The sequence below is a fragment of the Salvelinus sp. IW2-2015 genome, linkage group LG4p (assembly GCF_002910315.2).
Source record: "Salvelinus sp. IW2-2015 linkage group LG4p, ASM291031v2, whole genome shotgun sequence".
NCBI lineage: Eukaryota > Metazoa > Chordata > Actinopteri > Salmoniformes > Salmonidae > Salvelinus > Salvelinus sp. IW2-2015.
In genome coordinates, this window is record NC_036841.1 from 27,455,981 (window position 1) to 27,471,252 (window position 15,272).

Consider the following 15,272-nt stretch of genomic DNA (forward strand, 5'->3'; position numbering starts at 1 on the left):
CATCTGGTGTTGTGGCGTAAGTGTCTTAATGAGAATGCCTGTATGGCCTCTTCAGTAATTAGGAGGTGGAGGTAACAGCAGAGAGCCCAACTGGAGCAGATGTTTCGCATCCAAGCACACACACACCCACACACACACACACAACACACACACACACACACACACACACACACACACACACACACACCACACACACACACACACACCACACACCACACACACACACACACACACAAACCCCACACACACACACACACATCAGAGCTGAACACCGCAAACACAAAGAGCTTGTGCGTCATGAGCTATGAGAACGCGCACGACAGCTTTGAGACACAATCAGCGAATTTGTTCATCTGCAGCAGGAATGTTCCACCAGGCTCAAGGAACTGCTGCGGCCTCTGCTGCTTAATTAATTTGCTCAGTAAAGTGGAAATAGTGTTAGCTAATGAGGAGCTTCTGATGACGACTCGTGTCTGTGGAAATGTTCACGGAATGCGTTGCGACCTGAACCATGTGGAAACCATATGCAGGGTGTTCTTTTACGTAATTAACGGGAATCTCCATCAMCGGTCCAGTCTGCTGTTCACAATGCGTTTACATCTACAGCATTTAACTGCTAACGTATACAGACCAACACTATAGAGTATCTCTTGGAAGAGACTTTCATGCCAAATACTTAACTACCAATGTAAAGATAAACTGCATCTCTGCTTCTGCCTGCCCCCTTATCAGAGTCCCACATTAGGTTGGCTTCATCTTCACCTGTCCTGAAACCCCTAATTCTTTACCGTGGTCCTTTGAGAAATGACCGTAAAGCCTCTTTAGACTATGTGGTTTTGGTGTGCAGATAGGCCCCATAAATCTATGTGATTTCTGTGGCATTTTCTCTCGCTCTCTTTCTCTCTCACTCGCTCGTTTTCTCTCGCTCTCTTTCTCTCTCGCTCGCTCATTTTCTCTCTCTCTCTCTCGATCTCTTGCTACTCTTTCTTTCTCTCTCTCGCTACTCTTTATCACGTTTCAGGTAAGACCCAAATGCAGACTGTGTTGAAGTAAAAATGTTTTTTTACAGCAACAGGGGCAGGCAAACGACAGGTCAAGGCAGGCAGGGGTCGATAATCCAGAGTAGTGGGGCAAAGGTACAGGACGGCAGGCAGACTCAGGGTCAGGGCGGGCAAAAAAGGTCAAAACCGGGAAAAACAGGAACAATCAAGAGACAGGAACAGAGGGAAAAACGCTGGTAGGCTTGACGAAACAAAACGAATTGGCAACAGACAAACAGAGGACACAGGTATAAATACACAGGGGATAATGGGGAAGATGGGCGACACTTGGAGGGAGGTGGAGACAAGCACAAAGACAGGTGAAACAGATCAGGGCGTGACACTTTCTCTCTCTCTTCCCTCTCTTTCTCTCCCTCTCTCTGTACTCCAGGAGTTTGAGATAGACCTGGAGGGCTCTCAGACCCTGAGGCTGCTGTGTTATGAGAAGAGCTACAACAAGACCAAGCAGATCAAAGAGGATGGAGACAGCACCGACCGCATCATCGGCAAAGGACAGATRCCGGTACGTRTCTGAGTCAACGTAACGCTGTAACYTCACCATGGCGACATAGCCAGATAACGTTATGGTTATGCCAGTGTGGTGTGATTGTTGTCTGAATGTCCTAGATGTGGACTGGACACTGCTGAGTGCTCTGCTGATTCACTTAATGAATTCGCTTATTATGTGAGTAGTAGGATAGACTGTCTACAGTGACTAGATGTGTTTTAGAGGAATTTATCTTAGAGGGTAAAGTGTCAGTAACCCATCCTGACCCTGTTTGAATCAGGGTCCATAATTCATGTGTTCAACCTGACCTGGTAACCATGTCTCTCCCGAGAAGGCTCTCTCACTTTCAATTGTAAATGTATGTGTACACGCACGTTTTTTTTTGCTTGTGTGTTTTGAGGGATGGAGTACTCTATAGGGGGCCCACTGGTATGGGCTTTGTGTACATAGCCCGTTTTGTTTCAAGGAAAGGCAGGTAGCCTTGGTTAGTGTTTCAGAGCCATGGGGCCTCTGCTTTGATCTGGTCTACTCCTGGGGGGTTTACTGTTCCCTGTTCCCCTCCCCCACTTGGCCAGCTGTGTGTGTGTGTGTGTGTTGTGTGTGTGTTGTGTGTGTGTGTGTGTGTGTGTGTGTGTGTGTGTGTGTGTGTGTGTGTGTGGTGTGTGTGTGTGTGTGTGTGTGTGGTGTGTGTGTGTGTGTTGTGTGTGGTGTGTGTGTGTATATTGAAAACCGTTCAGTATTCAGTGGTGTCCAATAACAACATACGTTACCGGACCTGGGGCAGTCTGTAGGGAAGTTGACCCAAACACTGATCTTGGGTCAGTTTCGCATTTTCCCCACTAATGGTTAAAATTATGAATGGGGAGGTAGCTGGAGCCTATATCTGTACCTACGGGGAACCATACCCCAGAGCAGAGGGAGTTATGATGCCTGAACCTAGTAGTTTCTCTCTGGTTTGTCGCTTGCTCGTAAACAAGCTAAAAATGTGGGAATACGGCTCCTCTAGTGGTTGCACGGTAACTGGGATGAGTACGCCATGCCAACAACGATGGTGTTCAACACAGAATCTCCATACACCCGTCTGTACATACTGTACACCCACACCACACGTGTTTGTTCGAGTAGCGCCGGGCTCTCTCCACTCTGATCTATGTGCTGTGTTCCTCAGTAGTTATAACCGCTTACATCTGGTCCACACAGAAACACACACAGCTACATCTGGTCCACACAGAAACACACACCGCTTACATCTGGTTCACACAGAAAACACACACAGCTTACACTCTGGTTCACACAGAAACACACACAGCTTACACTGGTTCACACAGAAACACACACAGCTTACATCTGGTTCACACAGAAACACACACAGCTACACCTGGTCACACAGAAACACACCACAGCTACATCTGGTTCACACAGAAACACACCACGCTTACATTCTGGTTCACACAGAAACACACCACAGACTGTCACATCTGTGTTCACACAGAAACACACACCGCTTACATCTGGTTCACACAGAAACACACACAGCTTACATCTGGTTCACACAGAAACACACCACAGCTTACATCTGGTCACACAGAAAACACACACCAGCTTACATCTGGTTCACACAGAAACACACACAGCTTATATCTGTTCACAGAAACACACACGCTTACTCTGGTTCACACAGAAACACACACAGCTTACATCTTGTTCACACAGAAACACACACAGCTTACATCTGGCACACAGAAACACACACAGCTTATAAATCTGGTTCACACAGAAACACACAGCTTACATCTGGTCACACAGAAACACACACAGCTTACATCTGGTTCACACACACAACAACACCACACAGCTTACATCTGGTCACACAGAAACACACACAGCTTACATCTGCAGTGTTCACACAAAACACACACAGCTTACATCTGGTCCACACAAAAAAACACCACACAGCACGGACGCCGTGTTGACCATAGCTGAGCTACCTTAGTATGAAAGTCCCAACAGATAATTCATCATGTATTATTAACCTTTATTTGACACGGGAGCCTGGATGCACATCAATACCACCTATTCAGATCCAACTTTTCATCCAAACCCGAGTTGCAGTGGTGCACTGGGCTCGGCCAATGGGGTGGGGGGGGGGGGGGTCAAGTGGAGTCATGGAGAAACAGATGGGAGGGAGAACAGTAGAGGCGCAGAGGGAGGGGCTTGTTATCCTGAAATGCAAATCCACACCTGTGTGTATGAGAACGTACATTAGCTGGCGATCCTGACACACACACACACATTCCTCAGAGCGAGCGATTCAGGTGTGTGTTGGGGCGAAACAGAGCTTTCCCTGGACCACTGGAGATCATTGTGGACGGGGCTGAGTRAGGCTACACACTGGGACTGGATGCAGAGAGACTGGGACACACACCATGCTGAGGCTACAGCTCTACTGACGGAGGAACAGCAGAGAAAACAAGGTGAAGAGGAGGAGAGAAGAAGAAGGGCAGTATGGGCCTGACGGGAGCGTCTACCACCAACTCCCTGAATCTACAGAACTTGCACACTAGACTTTCTCAGTCTTTGTCAGTCTCTCGACACAGAAAGCCATGACAGGTGAAGTAGCTGAGGACAGAGGAGATGGGGTGCAAGGAAAGGCCTGCACTCTATTGGCCAGACACTGCAGCAGGGTCAGTGTGGAGGGCAGTAGGGAGAGGGGAAAGGAGGTCCCRGGCCTGGGGTGAAGGGAGAAGTATACGCAGTGCCCTGCTGAGAGGCACAGTAACCCCCCTCACTGTACYATGACTAATGTCCGATGGTTTGACAGAAACAAATCATGTACGGGGAGGGGAACAGGCAACTGTGTGTGTGTTTGCTTTTGTTGTCCACATTCCAGCGACAGACAGCCCATGTTAGCCGTACTTTAAGTTTGCCCAGTGACATGCAGATCACCTTTGGCTCAACCCCGTACAGGCAAGGATTCCTTGTCCTTTGACTTTTTTGATGTGACCGTGCGTATTTTCCTCTGTTGAACTGTTACGGACCGAGAGAGAGACCTTGTCTGTACCCTACCAGTGTACTGTTACTGTACTGGCCCAGGAGATTGAAATGATTCAATTAAGTGCTGGGAACATGATCCAGTGCTGCATGTGATCAGATGGAGCTTAGCCAAGATGGGGACGAGGGAGAAAGGTACACGATGAACTGTGGGTGGGTGTGGTACGGTGTGCCCGGCTGAACTCAGTCCAGATGGCAGGATCTGTTTCTCTGCTTGTGGACAGGAGGACAGAGTGGACAGGAGGACAGTTAGCTGACTAATGCAGGAGGTGATAGGGGCCAGATTTGCTGACCAACTGAAACCTGAGGTTGCACTTGATAACACGTTATAACGTCACTGTGTGGAGAAAATGATAAACAATTGGTGTATTCAGTTCTAGGGAAGACGTCAGCCTAAAGGTCTTGTTTATGAGTCTTGGTGTCTGTGTGTATTGGTGTCTGTGTGTATTTGTGTTTATGAGTCTTGGTGTCTGTGTGTATTGGTGTACTAACCTTGGATTTTCTTCTGGCTTTGCTCCATCCAGCTGGATCCGCAGACGCTTCAAGGCAAAGACTGGCAGAGGACGCTTATCCCCATGAACGGGGTGAGTGTGTTAGTGTGTCAGCCCCGTTAAACGGACGAGTCTGTGTTTGTGCCATGCCATGTGATCCTTTAAATGTGTGTTTCTTGTCATACTTAGCCATTTCTTGTCAGTGTAAACGGGATTTAATCCGTCTCTCTCGGCTCCAGATCGAAGTGAAGCTCTCTATGAAGTTCACCAGCCGGGAGTTCAGTCTGAAGAGGATGCCGTCACGGAAACCCATGGGCGTGTTCGGAATCAAGATCTCCACGGTGACCAAGTGAGTTCAATAGTCCCCTCATATAAATATACCCCGGAACACACTCCCCGACCACCTGGCCATCTATACAGTAACCATGGAGAAAGCCTGCCGTAAGACAGCTGGAGAATGCAAGTGACCCAAGTGAATGTCACAGCCTAATCTAAGAACCAGAGAATCTCTCTGAAAGGAGGAGGGAGAAGATAGAATGGGGGGGGGGGGGGGGCAGATGGACAGGACCCCATGTTGAGATTGTAAGCCTCTCATCCCAGATAATCCAAACTACATTCCCGTGTCACTATTCACTCCCCCAGGTACAAGCCCTGGTCAGGAACTGACCCGTTCCCCTTCTCCTTTAGTATACTAAGAGAACACAAACATTGTTTCTGGTGTACAGCTGGCAAAGCTTCTGTCAAGCCACTGATTAGAGTGGTCTCTGTCTGCGTCCCAAATGGCACCTCCTCCTTATACAGTGTACTACTGTTGACCTGGTCAAAAGAGAGACTCTGTGATTTTAGGGAAGGTAAATGTTATTGACAAGATGTCAACTCACACAGTCTCCCATAGATGGAAAAAACGATTTTCCTACTTGCATTTCTCCTTGTGGACACTGCTCTGAGGTTGTCAACAGAGAATAAAGAGAGGGAGAGGGGTAAATAGGGACCATGAAAGAAGGGGTGAAGGGACATTCAGATAGAGTGCAATATGTAGTTAAACAGTAAGGGGCAGTTGAGGCAAAGATAGTGGATGAAGAAAGATAGTTCACTCAGGCTGTTTACCATTGAAAATAATGGCCAGTTCCTGTCTACTTAAGGGAGTGGCTCTCCCATAGACACCAATGTGATAGCAGCTGGGTCTGGTCTACTTAGTTCATTGACTTCCATTGAAACAGAAACAATTAGGGAGTGGGATATCTCGCTTCCTCTTCCGTCTCTGGTTGAGGCCAGGCTTATGGCCAATGTTGGTGAGCGATGCTAATTTGATTGCTGGTAACGAGCGMACTAATAAGGTTTAACAGCAGAACCAATTAAGGCTGTAGAGACAACAGGCCCCRAATAACACCAACAGAGAGCCACCACCATCACTACTGGACCTTAGAACAACTACATAGTCACACAGGGCTGCCTGCCAGCTCAACCTGCACATTTGTTGTACATGAACCCACAACAAAACACACAGTGGTAATTGTGCATTTTGTATCCATAATAATTAATGAACATGATAAAGTACACAGCCGATGTGTTTATATTTACAGTACAGTACAGTACAGTACACACGTTATTGTCAGTGGGAATATACAGTACCAGTCAAAGGTTTGGACACACCTACTCATTCAAGGGTTTTTATTTATTTTTTACTCTTTCCTACATTGTAGAATAATAGTGAAGACATCAAAACTATGGAATAACACATATGGAATCATGTAGTAACCAAAAAAGTGTTAAACAAATTAAAATATAGTTTAGATTTTAGATTCTTCAGAGTAGCCACCCTTTCTTTGCCTTGATGACAGCTTTGCACACTCTTGGCATTCTCTCAACCAGTTTCACCTGGAATGCTTTTGCAACAGTCCTGAAGGAGTTCCCACATATGCTGAGCACTTGTTGGCTGCTTTTCCTTCACTTTGCGGTACAACTCATCCTAAACCATCTCAATTTGGTTGAGGTCAGGTGATTGTGGAGGCCATCTGATTCAGCACTCCATCACTCTCCTTCTTGATAGCCCTTACACAGCCTGGAGGTATGTTGGGTCATTGTCCTGTTGAAAAACAAACCAGATGGGATGGTGTATCGCTGCAGAATGCTGTGGTAGCCATGCTGGTTAAGTGTGACTTGAATTCTAAATAAATCACAGACAGTGTCACCAGCAAAGCACCCCCACACCATCACATTTCCTCCTCCATGCTTCACAGTGGGAACCACACATGCAGAGATCATCCGTTCACCTACTCAACGTCTCACAAAGACATGGCGGTTGGAACCAAAAATCTCTCATTTGGACTCATCAGACCAAAGGACAGATTTCTGCCGGTGTAATGTCCATTGCTCGTGTTTCTTTGCCCAAACAAGTCTCCTCTTATTATTGGTGTCCTTTAGAAATGGTTTCTTTGCAGCAAAATCGACCATGAAGGCCTGATTCATACAGTCTCCTCTGAACAGTTGATGTTCAGATGTGTCTGTTACTTGAACTCTGTGAAGCATTTTTTTGGAACTTCAAGAAACTTCTTGAGAAAGTTCTTGAAATGTTCCGTATTAACTGACCTTCATGCCTTAAAGTAATGATGGACTCTAATTTCMCTTTGCTTATTTGAGCTGTTTTTGCAATAATATGGACTTGGTCTTTTACCAAATAGGGRTATATTCTGTATACCACCCCTACCTTGTCACAACACAACTGATTGGCTCAAATGCATTAACTTTTAACAAGGCACACCTATTAATTGAAATGCATTCCAGGTGACTACCTCATGAAGCTGGTTGAGAGAATGCCAAGAGTGTGCAAAGCTGTCATCAAGGCAAACGTGGCTACTTTGAAGAATCTCAAATATAAAATAGATTTTGATTTGTTTAACACTTTTTTGGTTACTACATGATTCCATATGTGTTATTTCATCGTTTTGATGTCTTCACTATTATTCTACAATGTAGAAAATAGTCCAAATAAATAAAAACTCTGGAATGAGTAGGTGTGTCCAAACTTTTGACTGGTACTGTATGTTGTTATTGTTTTAATAATTGCACACACATTTTTTGGATACTAACACAGTTAAAGATGCAATTTGTGTGCAACCTGTGCATCCAACAGAAAAACTCTTTGGTGTGTGTGTGTGTGTGTGTGTGTGTGTGTGTGTGTGTGTGTGGTGGTGGGTGTGTGTGTGTGTGTGTGTGTGTGTGTGTGTGTGTGTGTCATTGTGTATGTATCCCCATGCTCTCTGGTATGCCATTCCTTAATTGTGTGTTTCCCCATGCCAGACGGGAGCACTCCAAGGTGCCCTACATCGTCAGACAGTGTCTGGAGGAGATTGAGCGGAGGGGGATGGAGGAGGTGGGCATCTACCGGGTCTCAGGGGTYGCTACAGACATCCAGGCCCTGAAGGCTGCCTTTGACACCAGTGAGTACCAACACCTTACTTTCCCCTGACTCTCCCTCTCAGTAGAGCCCTGGATGTGAGAATGGGCTACAGTATAGCATATYGCATACTCTGTGGACGTTCTGTAGCTTGGTGGAACCAACCTTGATACGTGAAGCGAGATAGAACATTGAATGCAGCCATTAGTCTGGTTCCATCAGACTAGCCTCTCTGTGCACTCCCTTGTAAATTCAAGTCTGTTGGACTGACTACTATAAAATCCATGTGTCCTACCCTGCTGTTTCCCCTAGGTGAACTTCTGATTATGCTGCTCCGTTTTTGGGAATCATGGGTACATTTTCTGGTTTTGCAAAAAAAAAGACTAAAAGAGTTTGTGCTTAACCCAGTTTTCTTTCTTAATTTAGATTTACTAATTTCTATGTGTGGGTGTGAGCTTGTGTGTCTYTGCATTTGTGTGAGTACGTATGTGTGTGGTGGTTTCTGTGATTACGACATATACAGCTTGCTTTGGGGAGCATGTTGTGTCCTCGGCCAGTGTCTATCTGCCAACGAACTGAGGCGCAGTGTGATTTTAGTGAATGCCTGAAATGCCTGACGGCTATCCGTCTCCCGCTCCGATGTTGCCATGGCTACACTTTCTGCCTGTCTTCCTGAGCTCTGCCGTCTTTRCCACAGACAACAAAGACGTGTCTGTGATGATGAGTGAGATGGATGTGAACGCCATCGCCGGGACTCTGAAGCTGTACTTCAGGGAGCTGCCAGAACCCCTCTTCACTGATGACCTGTACCCCAACTTCGCAGGAGGCATTGGTTAGTCACATGCCTTTGACCGGACCAACAGCCACTTCTACCATTATCATATTATCGTGGTATAACTCAGCACTCGGGTTAATGTGTGAATGTCGGTCTCTCTTTCTGCAGCCCTGTCTGACAGCGTTGCCAAAGAGAGTTGCATGCTGAATCTACTGTTGTCGCTGCCAGAACCCAATCTGGTTACATTCCTCTTCCTGCTGGATCACTTGAAGAGGTACACACAGACACCCACACAGACATCGAGCTACACTTAGACACACACAGGCATTTAGAGACGATCCCAAGCAAACAAGCAGATGCTAAACTCCTTATTTGTTTGAGTAACAGAGGGATTGTTATGTCCTTTCACGTGGTGTGTTACCATGAACCACCATTCACCCTCGGTCTCTCCCCGCTCCCCAGGGTGGCTGACAAGGAGAGCATCAACAAGATGTCCCTCCACAACCTGGCCACAGTGTTTGGCCCCACCCTGCTGCGGCCTGCAGAGAAGGACAGCAAGATCCCCACCAACCCCACGCAGCCGATCAGCATGGGAGACAGCTGGTCCCTGGAGGTCATGTCACAAGTAGGCGATATAGTCTCTGTTCCTCACCCCATCCCTCTTCTTTGATATTGATGTCCCTCTAACTGTCCGTCTGTCCCTCCAGGTCCAGGTGTTGCTGTACTTCCTCCAGCTGGAGACCATCCCCACGCCGGACAGTAAGCGTCAGAGCATCCTCTTCTCCACCGAAGTGTAGAGGGTTCCACAGGGAGAGAGAGGGTGCGATAGAGACTCAAACCGAGTCTACAGTACAGTATGTCCATTTMGGAAGGCTACTGAGAGTGAGAATGGCCCTAGCTGGACTGGACTGCAGCAGGAGATTTCTTCGCTGCTGATTCTGGATATATCCTGCAGAGGGCGCCACCACCCCCTCCGAGAACAAGAGGTTGACACCAGTACCACACATCTGATGATGATAATGCATTATTACATCACACCCAATAGCCAGTGTGACTCTCTGTGCCTCTCTGACGCAACATATTCTCCTCTCCTCCTCGCTCTGTCTTTTCGCTCTCATGTCAAAGCTCCACAGCTTGTGTACGGTGTCTGGAATGAATGCCACTACTGGACATGCCTGCTGTAACCACGAATTAAACACTTCAATTTGATACTGATAAGCATGTAGGGGAAAAGAGTGTCCCAGGTAATTGTTTATTTTTTTTGGTATCGGCTCCTGCTTGGTAAGCAGAGAAACAGCTACTTATGACAGTGTAACTTATGACAGATTCTGTGATTTCTCATCACACTTTTGGGCTTSTCCACTTTAAGTTATTGTTGTGGAAGGTCATTCTCAATTCTTCTCGATTTAGTTTGAAGACTTATACAGGCAAAGCAGAAATCCAATGCTTTTATTGTTTTCGTTTTGTACTGTATGCCTCTTCAGAAATAGCCAGATTGTGATGGACATCACATACACAGTATATTTGTTTTTGGACAATTATGAAGGCAAGAGCCTGCGCAGCGTTTTGTTTAGCCATTTCAAATGTCTGAGTTATTTCTTACTCTACCGCTGAAGAGATTCAATCCGTGTGTTTTACACGTGATACATTGGGACCACAATGCTTAATAGGGTTATGTTGAAAAGGAAACATCTGGGTCCTCTGAAGAGGTTCTGATAGGAACATCCAGAGCTGCCAGGATCACCACACAGTTGTCCCAGGAATCCAAAACTCACACACACAACAACAAAAAGTGTATACAAGGTAAACAAGCCTTGGACAAACACAGAGAGACTGCAAGAAAAGGAACAGTTGACAGAAACAGATGATCTTTCTATAGATTATTATAGGACTGCCAACAGTTTGGATCATAAAGCAATTCTATCTAGTTGTGTTGTTTGTGTCTCAAGTAGTCCTTATTTTAAATATCCAGGAAGCAATATATTTTCTAACATAGGATTTTGTCTGCGTTCATATCTTTGGTCCGGAGATGTCATAGATCATAGATCTAGCAAAAATAATCTGTTTGGCATTTTTTTTAAACACAATTGTATTTACAGATAAATTATTTACATAATCCTAAAGCTGTAATTTTTGTATTTTACTTATTTTAACAGTGTAATAATCATTGATATGAGCATAATTTATTCTGAGGGAGGGGGCCAGATACAACATCTGTTTGTTCCAATATGATGAAGAAAGTGGTATAGGTTTCAGCCTTGAGTCCTGGGGTGATGGGAGATCATATCCTGCCTATGTAACCAGGATGTAGCCTTGTTGTGGGAATAACTGCAGTTTTGTRCAGCCTTTTGTTAGCCATTTATCCATCATGAAGGTAACACTACCTCTATGATTTTGAATGCTGCTGTGGAAATGTCACAACCTCTCTTCATCTGTTGGGTAACCTTCCCAGTGAGTGTCCTAGTCCACCACCACCGACCCTGAAATCTTGCAGTGTTACTGAAGTAGTAAACAAAACAATACATTTAGTAGTATACAGTACATACAATAACGTGTTTCCTCTTGTCAACTGTCTCTGTGGTCTTGTAAAAGTAATTCTCATGTAAACGAAGGTAATTTGCCTATTTCAAATTGGTTGTTTTGATTTGCAGGCGCTCTACATTTTTGTCTAAAGTTAACCATTCTGTTGCTTTTATGAAAGATTACTTGTTTATCCTCTTTTCAATGAAGGTGACCTATCCTATTTTCATCAATACTGTGGTGGGTGTTTGGACAGCTGTCTRAAACCGTCCCCTAGACCCCTCCACCCATTGTCTGTCTGATAGTAACCCACAAAAGGGACCTGGAAAAGAAAATGCTCTTTTATTTTGTTCAGAAAAAAAAAAGAGAAGATTATATTAGTAGAGTTTTAATTTCAGTACCTTGATTTAACATGCAGGCATGTTTGATTACATTTATTTTCTTCACTATGTTGTCATCTATAGTGAGTTCCGAAAGTATTGGGACAGCGACACYTMTGTTGTTGTTATGGCTCTGTACTCCAGTACTTTAGATTTGAAATGATACAATGACCATGAGGTTAAAGTGCAGACTGTCAGCATTGATTTGAGGGTATTTTTTATCCATATCAGGTGAACTTTATAGAAATTACTGCACTGTTTGTATATAGTCCACCCATTTTAGGGGACAAAAATATTGGGACAAATTCACTTATGTATATTAAAGTAGTCAAAAGTTAAGTATATATTTAGTCCCATATTCATTGCACGCACTGATTACATCAAGCTTGTGACTCAAAACATGTGTTGGATGCATTTGCTGTTTGTTTTGGTTGTTTCAGATTATTTTGTGACCAATATAAATGAATGGTAAATAATGTATTGTGTCATTTTGGAGTCACTTTTATTGTAAATAAGAATAGAATATGTTTCTAACCACTTCTACATTGTGGATGCTACCATGATTACGGACCATCCTGAATTAAAAGCATCCACATTAATGTAGAAGTGTTTAGAAACATATTCTATTCTTATTTACAATAAAAGTGACTCCAAAATGACACAATACATTATATARCATTKATTTCTATTGGMRACAAAATGTCCTGTAATTACTAAACGGTTCAGCCAATATGGATGAAAATACCCTAAAATMAAAGCTGACAGTCTSCACTTTAACCTCATGGTCATTGTATCATTTCAAATCCAAAGTGCTGTATTACAGAGCCAAAACAACAACACAAAGCTCACTGTACTTGTTGTTGTCATGTTGGGCCGCAGGATGTGTTTTGGTTCTGATAAAGAAGCTTAAAATAGGTTATAATGTTTCATGCTGGCTGAKAAATTGTTAACAAGAAARGTGTTTAGTTTACTAACTCAAGAGACTGTACTACTCTCTACGCTACTGAGATTTCATGAAGGACTCCTACATTTTGAAGTTAGCGGAGACATTTCTGGCAGTTTTGACTGTAGTCAGTACAGTAGGTAGTGTAAAATCTGGCATTTGTGAGTGTGTGGTTGTGTATGCAAGCATTCATGCCCACACATGTGTGAGTGAGTGAATGAATTAATGGGACAATTATTTACTGTATAAAAAAGGGAATTAAGACATGTTTCAAATCCTGACTTAACCATATGTTAACATATCAACTAACTCAGTTCCGGTTAATAGCCATAGTCATAATTTTTAACAACACATTTTTGGCCTAATGTGTCCTCACATATCCCACACACATGTAACTGTACATGGAGGAAGCCATTAGCTATGAGAGAGAAAGGCAGTGCATTGACCATTCATTTGGATCGCTTTGATCTACATAATTAGTGCTTAATGTGCACTGTTCTGCTCCATTGTGCCTCCACGCTATAGCTTTTATTCAGGATGTATGCCGTGGGTTTCAATATGTCATTGGAATTGCTGTTAGGAGACTTACTGGGTGCTTTAGTCTCCCTTGCCTTTTGAGAAAACCGATATGTCATTCTGGCACATATTTTGAGACCAATACATGACCGTACAGTTTGGTATCTCCATTCATGGTACTAGCCTGTGTTGGAGATCTCGTCTGAATATTATGATACCAAACTGAGTCCAATTCATTTTTGGAATAAATACGATACTGACAATAGACAAATGCTTAGTCAATAACCCTCACTCTGCCTTAGCTCTGTCTACAATAACAAAATATCAWATTTTCAGCTTTTCTGTTCCAGTTCTGTGTAAAATGAAGTCTACTGTATTTACAGAGTTGAATACCCTCATCTGAAGGAAATGATATTAGTAGTAACTAAGTGGTATCTATACTTGTAGGAGGACACTTTCAAAAATCACTGTCAGTTATATGACTCATATCTAGATCATATCGCTCAAGGCTCTATGCTATGCTGTGTATCGTTAATTTGTAAGATGTCCTTTGTTTTCCAATAACAGCCAAACAGTCTGTAACCACGTGTTGTCCTAACTGTTGCTACAGTATGTATGTATGTATCAACATGTCACTAATCCAGAACATAACCTACTTTGGATGGGCTTGCACTTTCAGTTACTTTTGTTTTTACTCCAGACTGCCCACTGTGATGCATTAGGACATTTTCTGTGTGTTGAAAACCTTTGCAAAGAAAAGGATGAAGGTTCTTTGAGTTTATATGGGTTAGTTATCTCTCTAACCTCGTCTTGTGGTTGTACAATACGTACTGCATCATGCTAGAGACAGTGCTTACATTGGGTTKTTAGGTTTATTTATTGTGGTGTTCATCAAAGTGTGGCCAATAACATTTAGGATGAAACAGTTGAACAATTGGGCTTCAACTGAAAGAGAACTTGGTTATTGATTGTCAGTGTGATACATATCATTTTCTTCATAGGGCTAGTCGCTTCCCTTCTTTCATGAAAAAGTAATATATGGCAACGTAAGATACATTGTTATTCTAAATATGTGGAATGGATTTTAAAGTCTAAAAATATGGAATATATTACTCTATGTATGACTTTAGCATTTCAGTGTATGCATACTGTATGTGGAATGAGTATTATTTCAGTACTTGTAAGGTGACATGAGCCTGGCAATAGTTTATCATAATTCATGTATTACTCTTTCTTCTTGGGAATATGTTAGATTTATTCCATGTTTTCTAGTTAACTGTATGAGGCTAAAATGGGACTTGCTGGCCATCCACTGAAACAATTGACCTTTTTCTCTTTTTCAAATTAGATTTATTTTCTTCTGGTGAACATACATGTTTTGTTTTGGAGCTGTAAAAGGGATACTGTATTCTGAGGACAATACATGTTTGGAAGGCATTTGCAGCCTCTGTTTGTACAAAAAAATGTTAAATAAAATCTCCAGTATCTATGTAAAAAAAAAAATGTGTCAATGGCTTATATCTTCAAGGCCTAACTGTTGATACATATTACTAGATTTGAAAGATTGCAGKCATATCACCAGTGTCACCACATCACAGATTCACTACATGTCATTATTTTATAAAATGATAAATGTTTCTCAACATCAGCA

General features: G+C 43.4%; 1 protein-coding gene across 2 annotated transcripts in view; it reads left to right on the forward strand.

The window, feature by feature from the left end:
* LOC111958032 (breakpoint cluster region protein) overlaps positions 1–15,114 on the forward strand; it is a 36,063-nt gene extending 20,949 nt beyond the window's left edge. Inside the window, exons 15-22 of one of the 2 annotated variants that reach the window (XM_023979203.2) lie at positions 1,432–1,563; positions 5,124–5,183; positions 5,330–5,439; positions 8,391–8,530; positions 9,185–9,319; positions 9,431–9,536; positions 9,725–9,887; positions 9,970–15,114. In XM_023979203.2, coding sequence (XP_023834971.2) covers positions 1,432–1,563; positions 5,124–5,183; positions 5,330–5,439; positions 8,391–8,530; positions 9,185–9,319; positions 9,431–9,536; positions 9,725–9,887; positions 9,970–10,059 — 936 coding nt within the window. In that variant the 3' untranslated portion in view covers positions 10,060–15,114. The other variant, XM_070439309.1, reaches the window with a different exon arrangement.
* Positions 15,115–15,272: the final 158 nt, after the last annotated feature.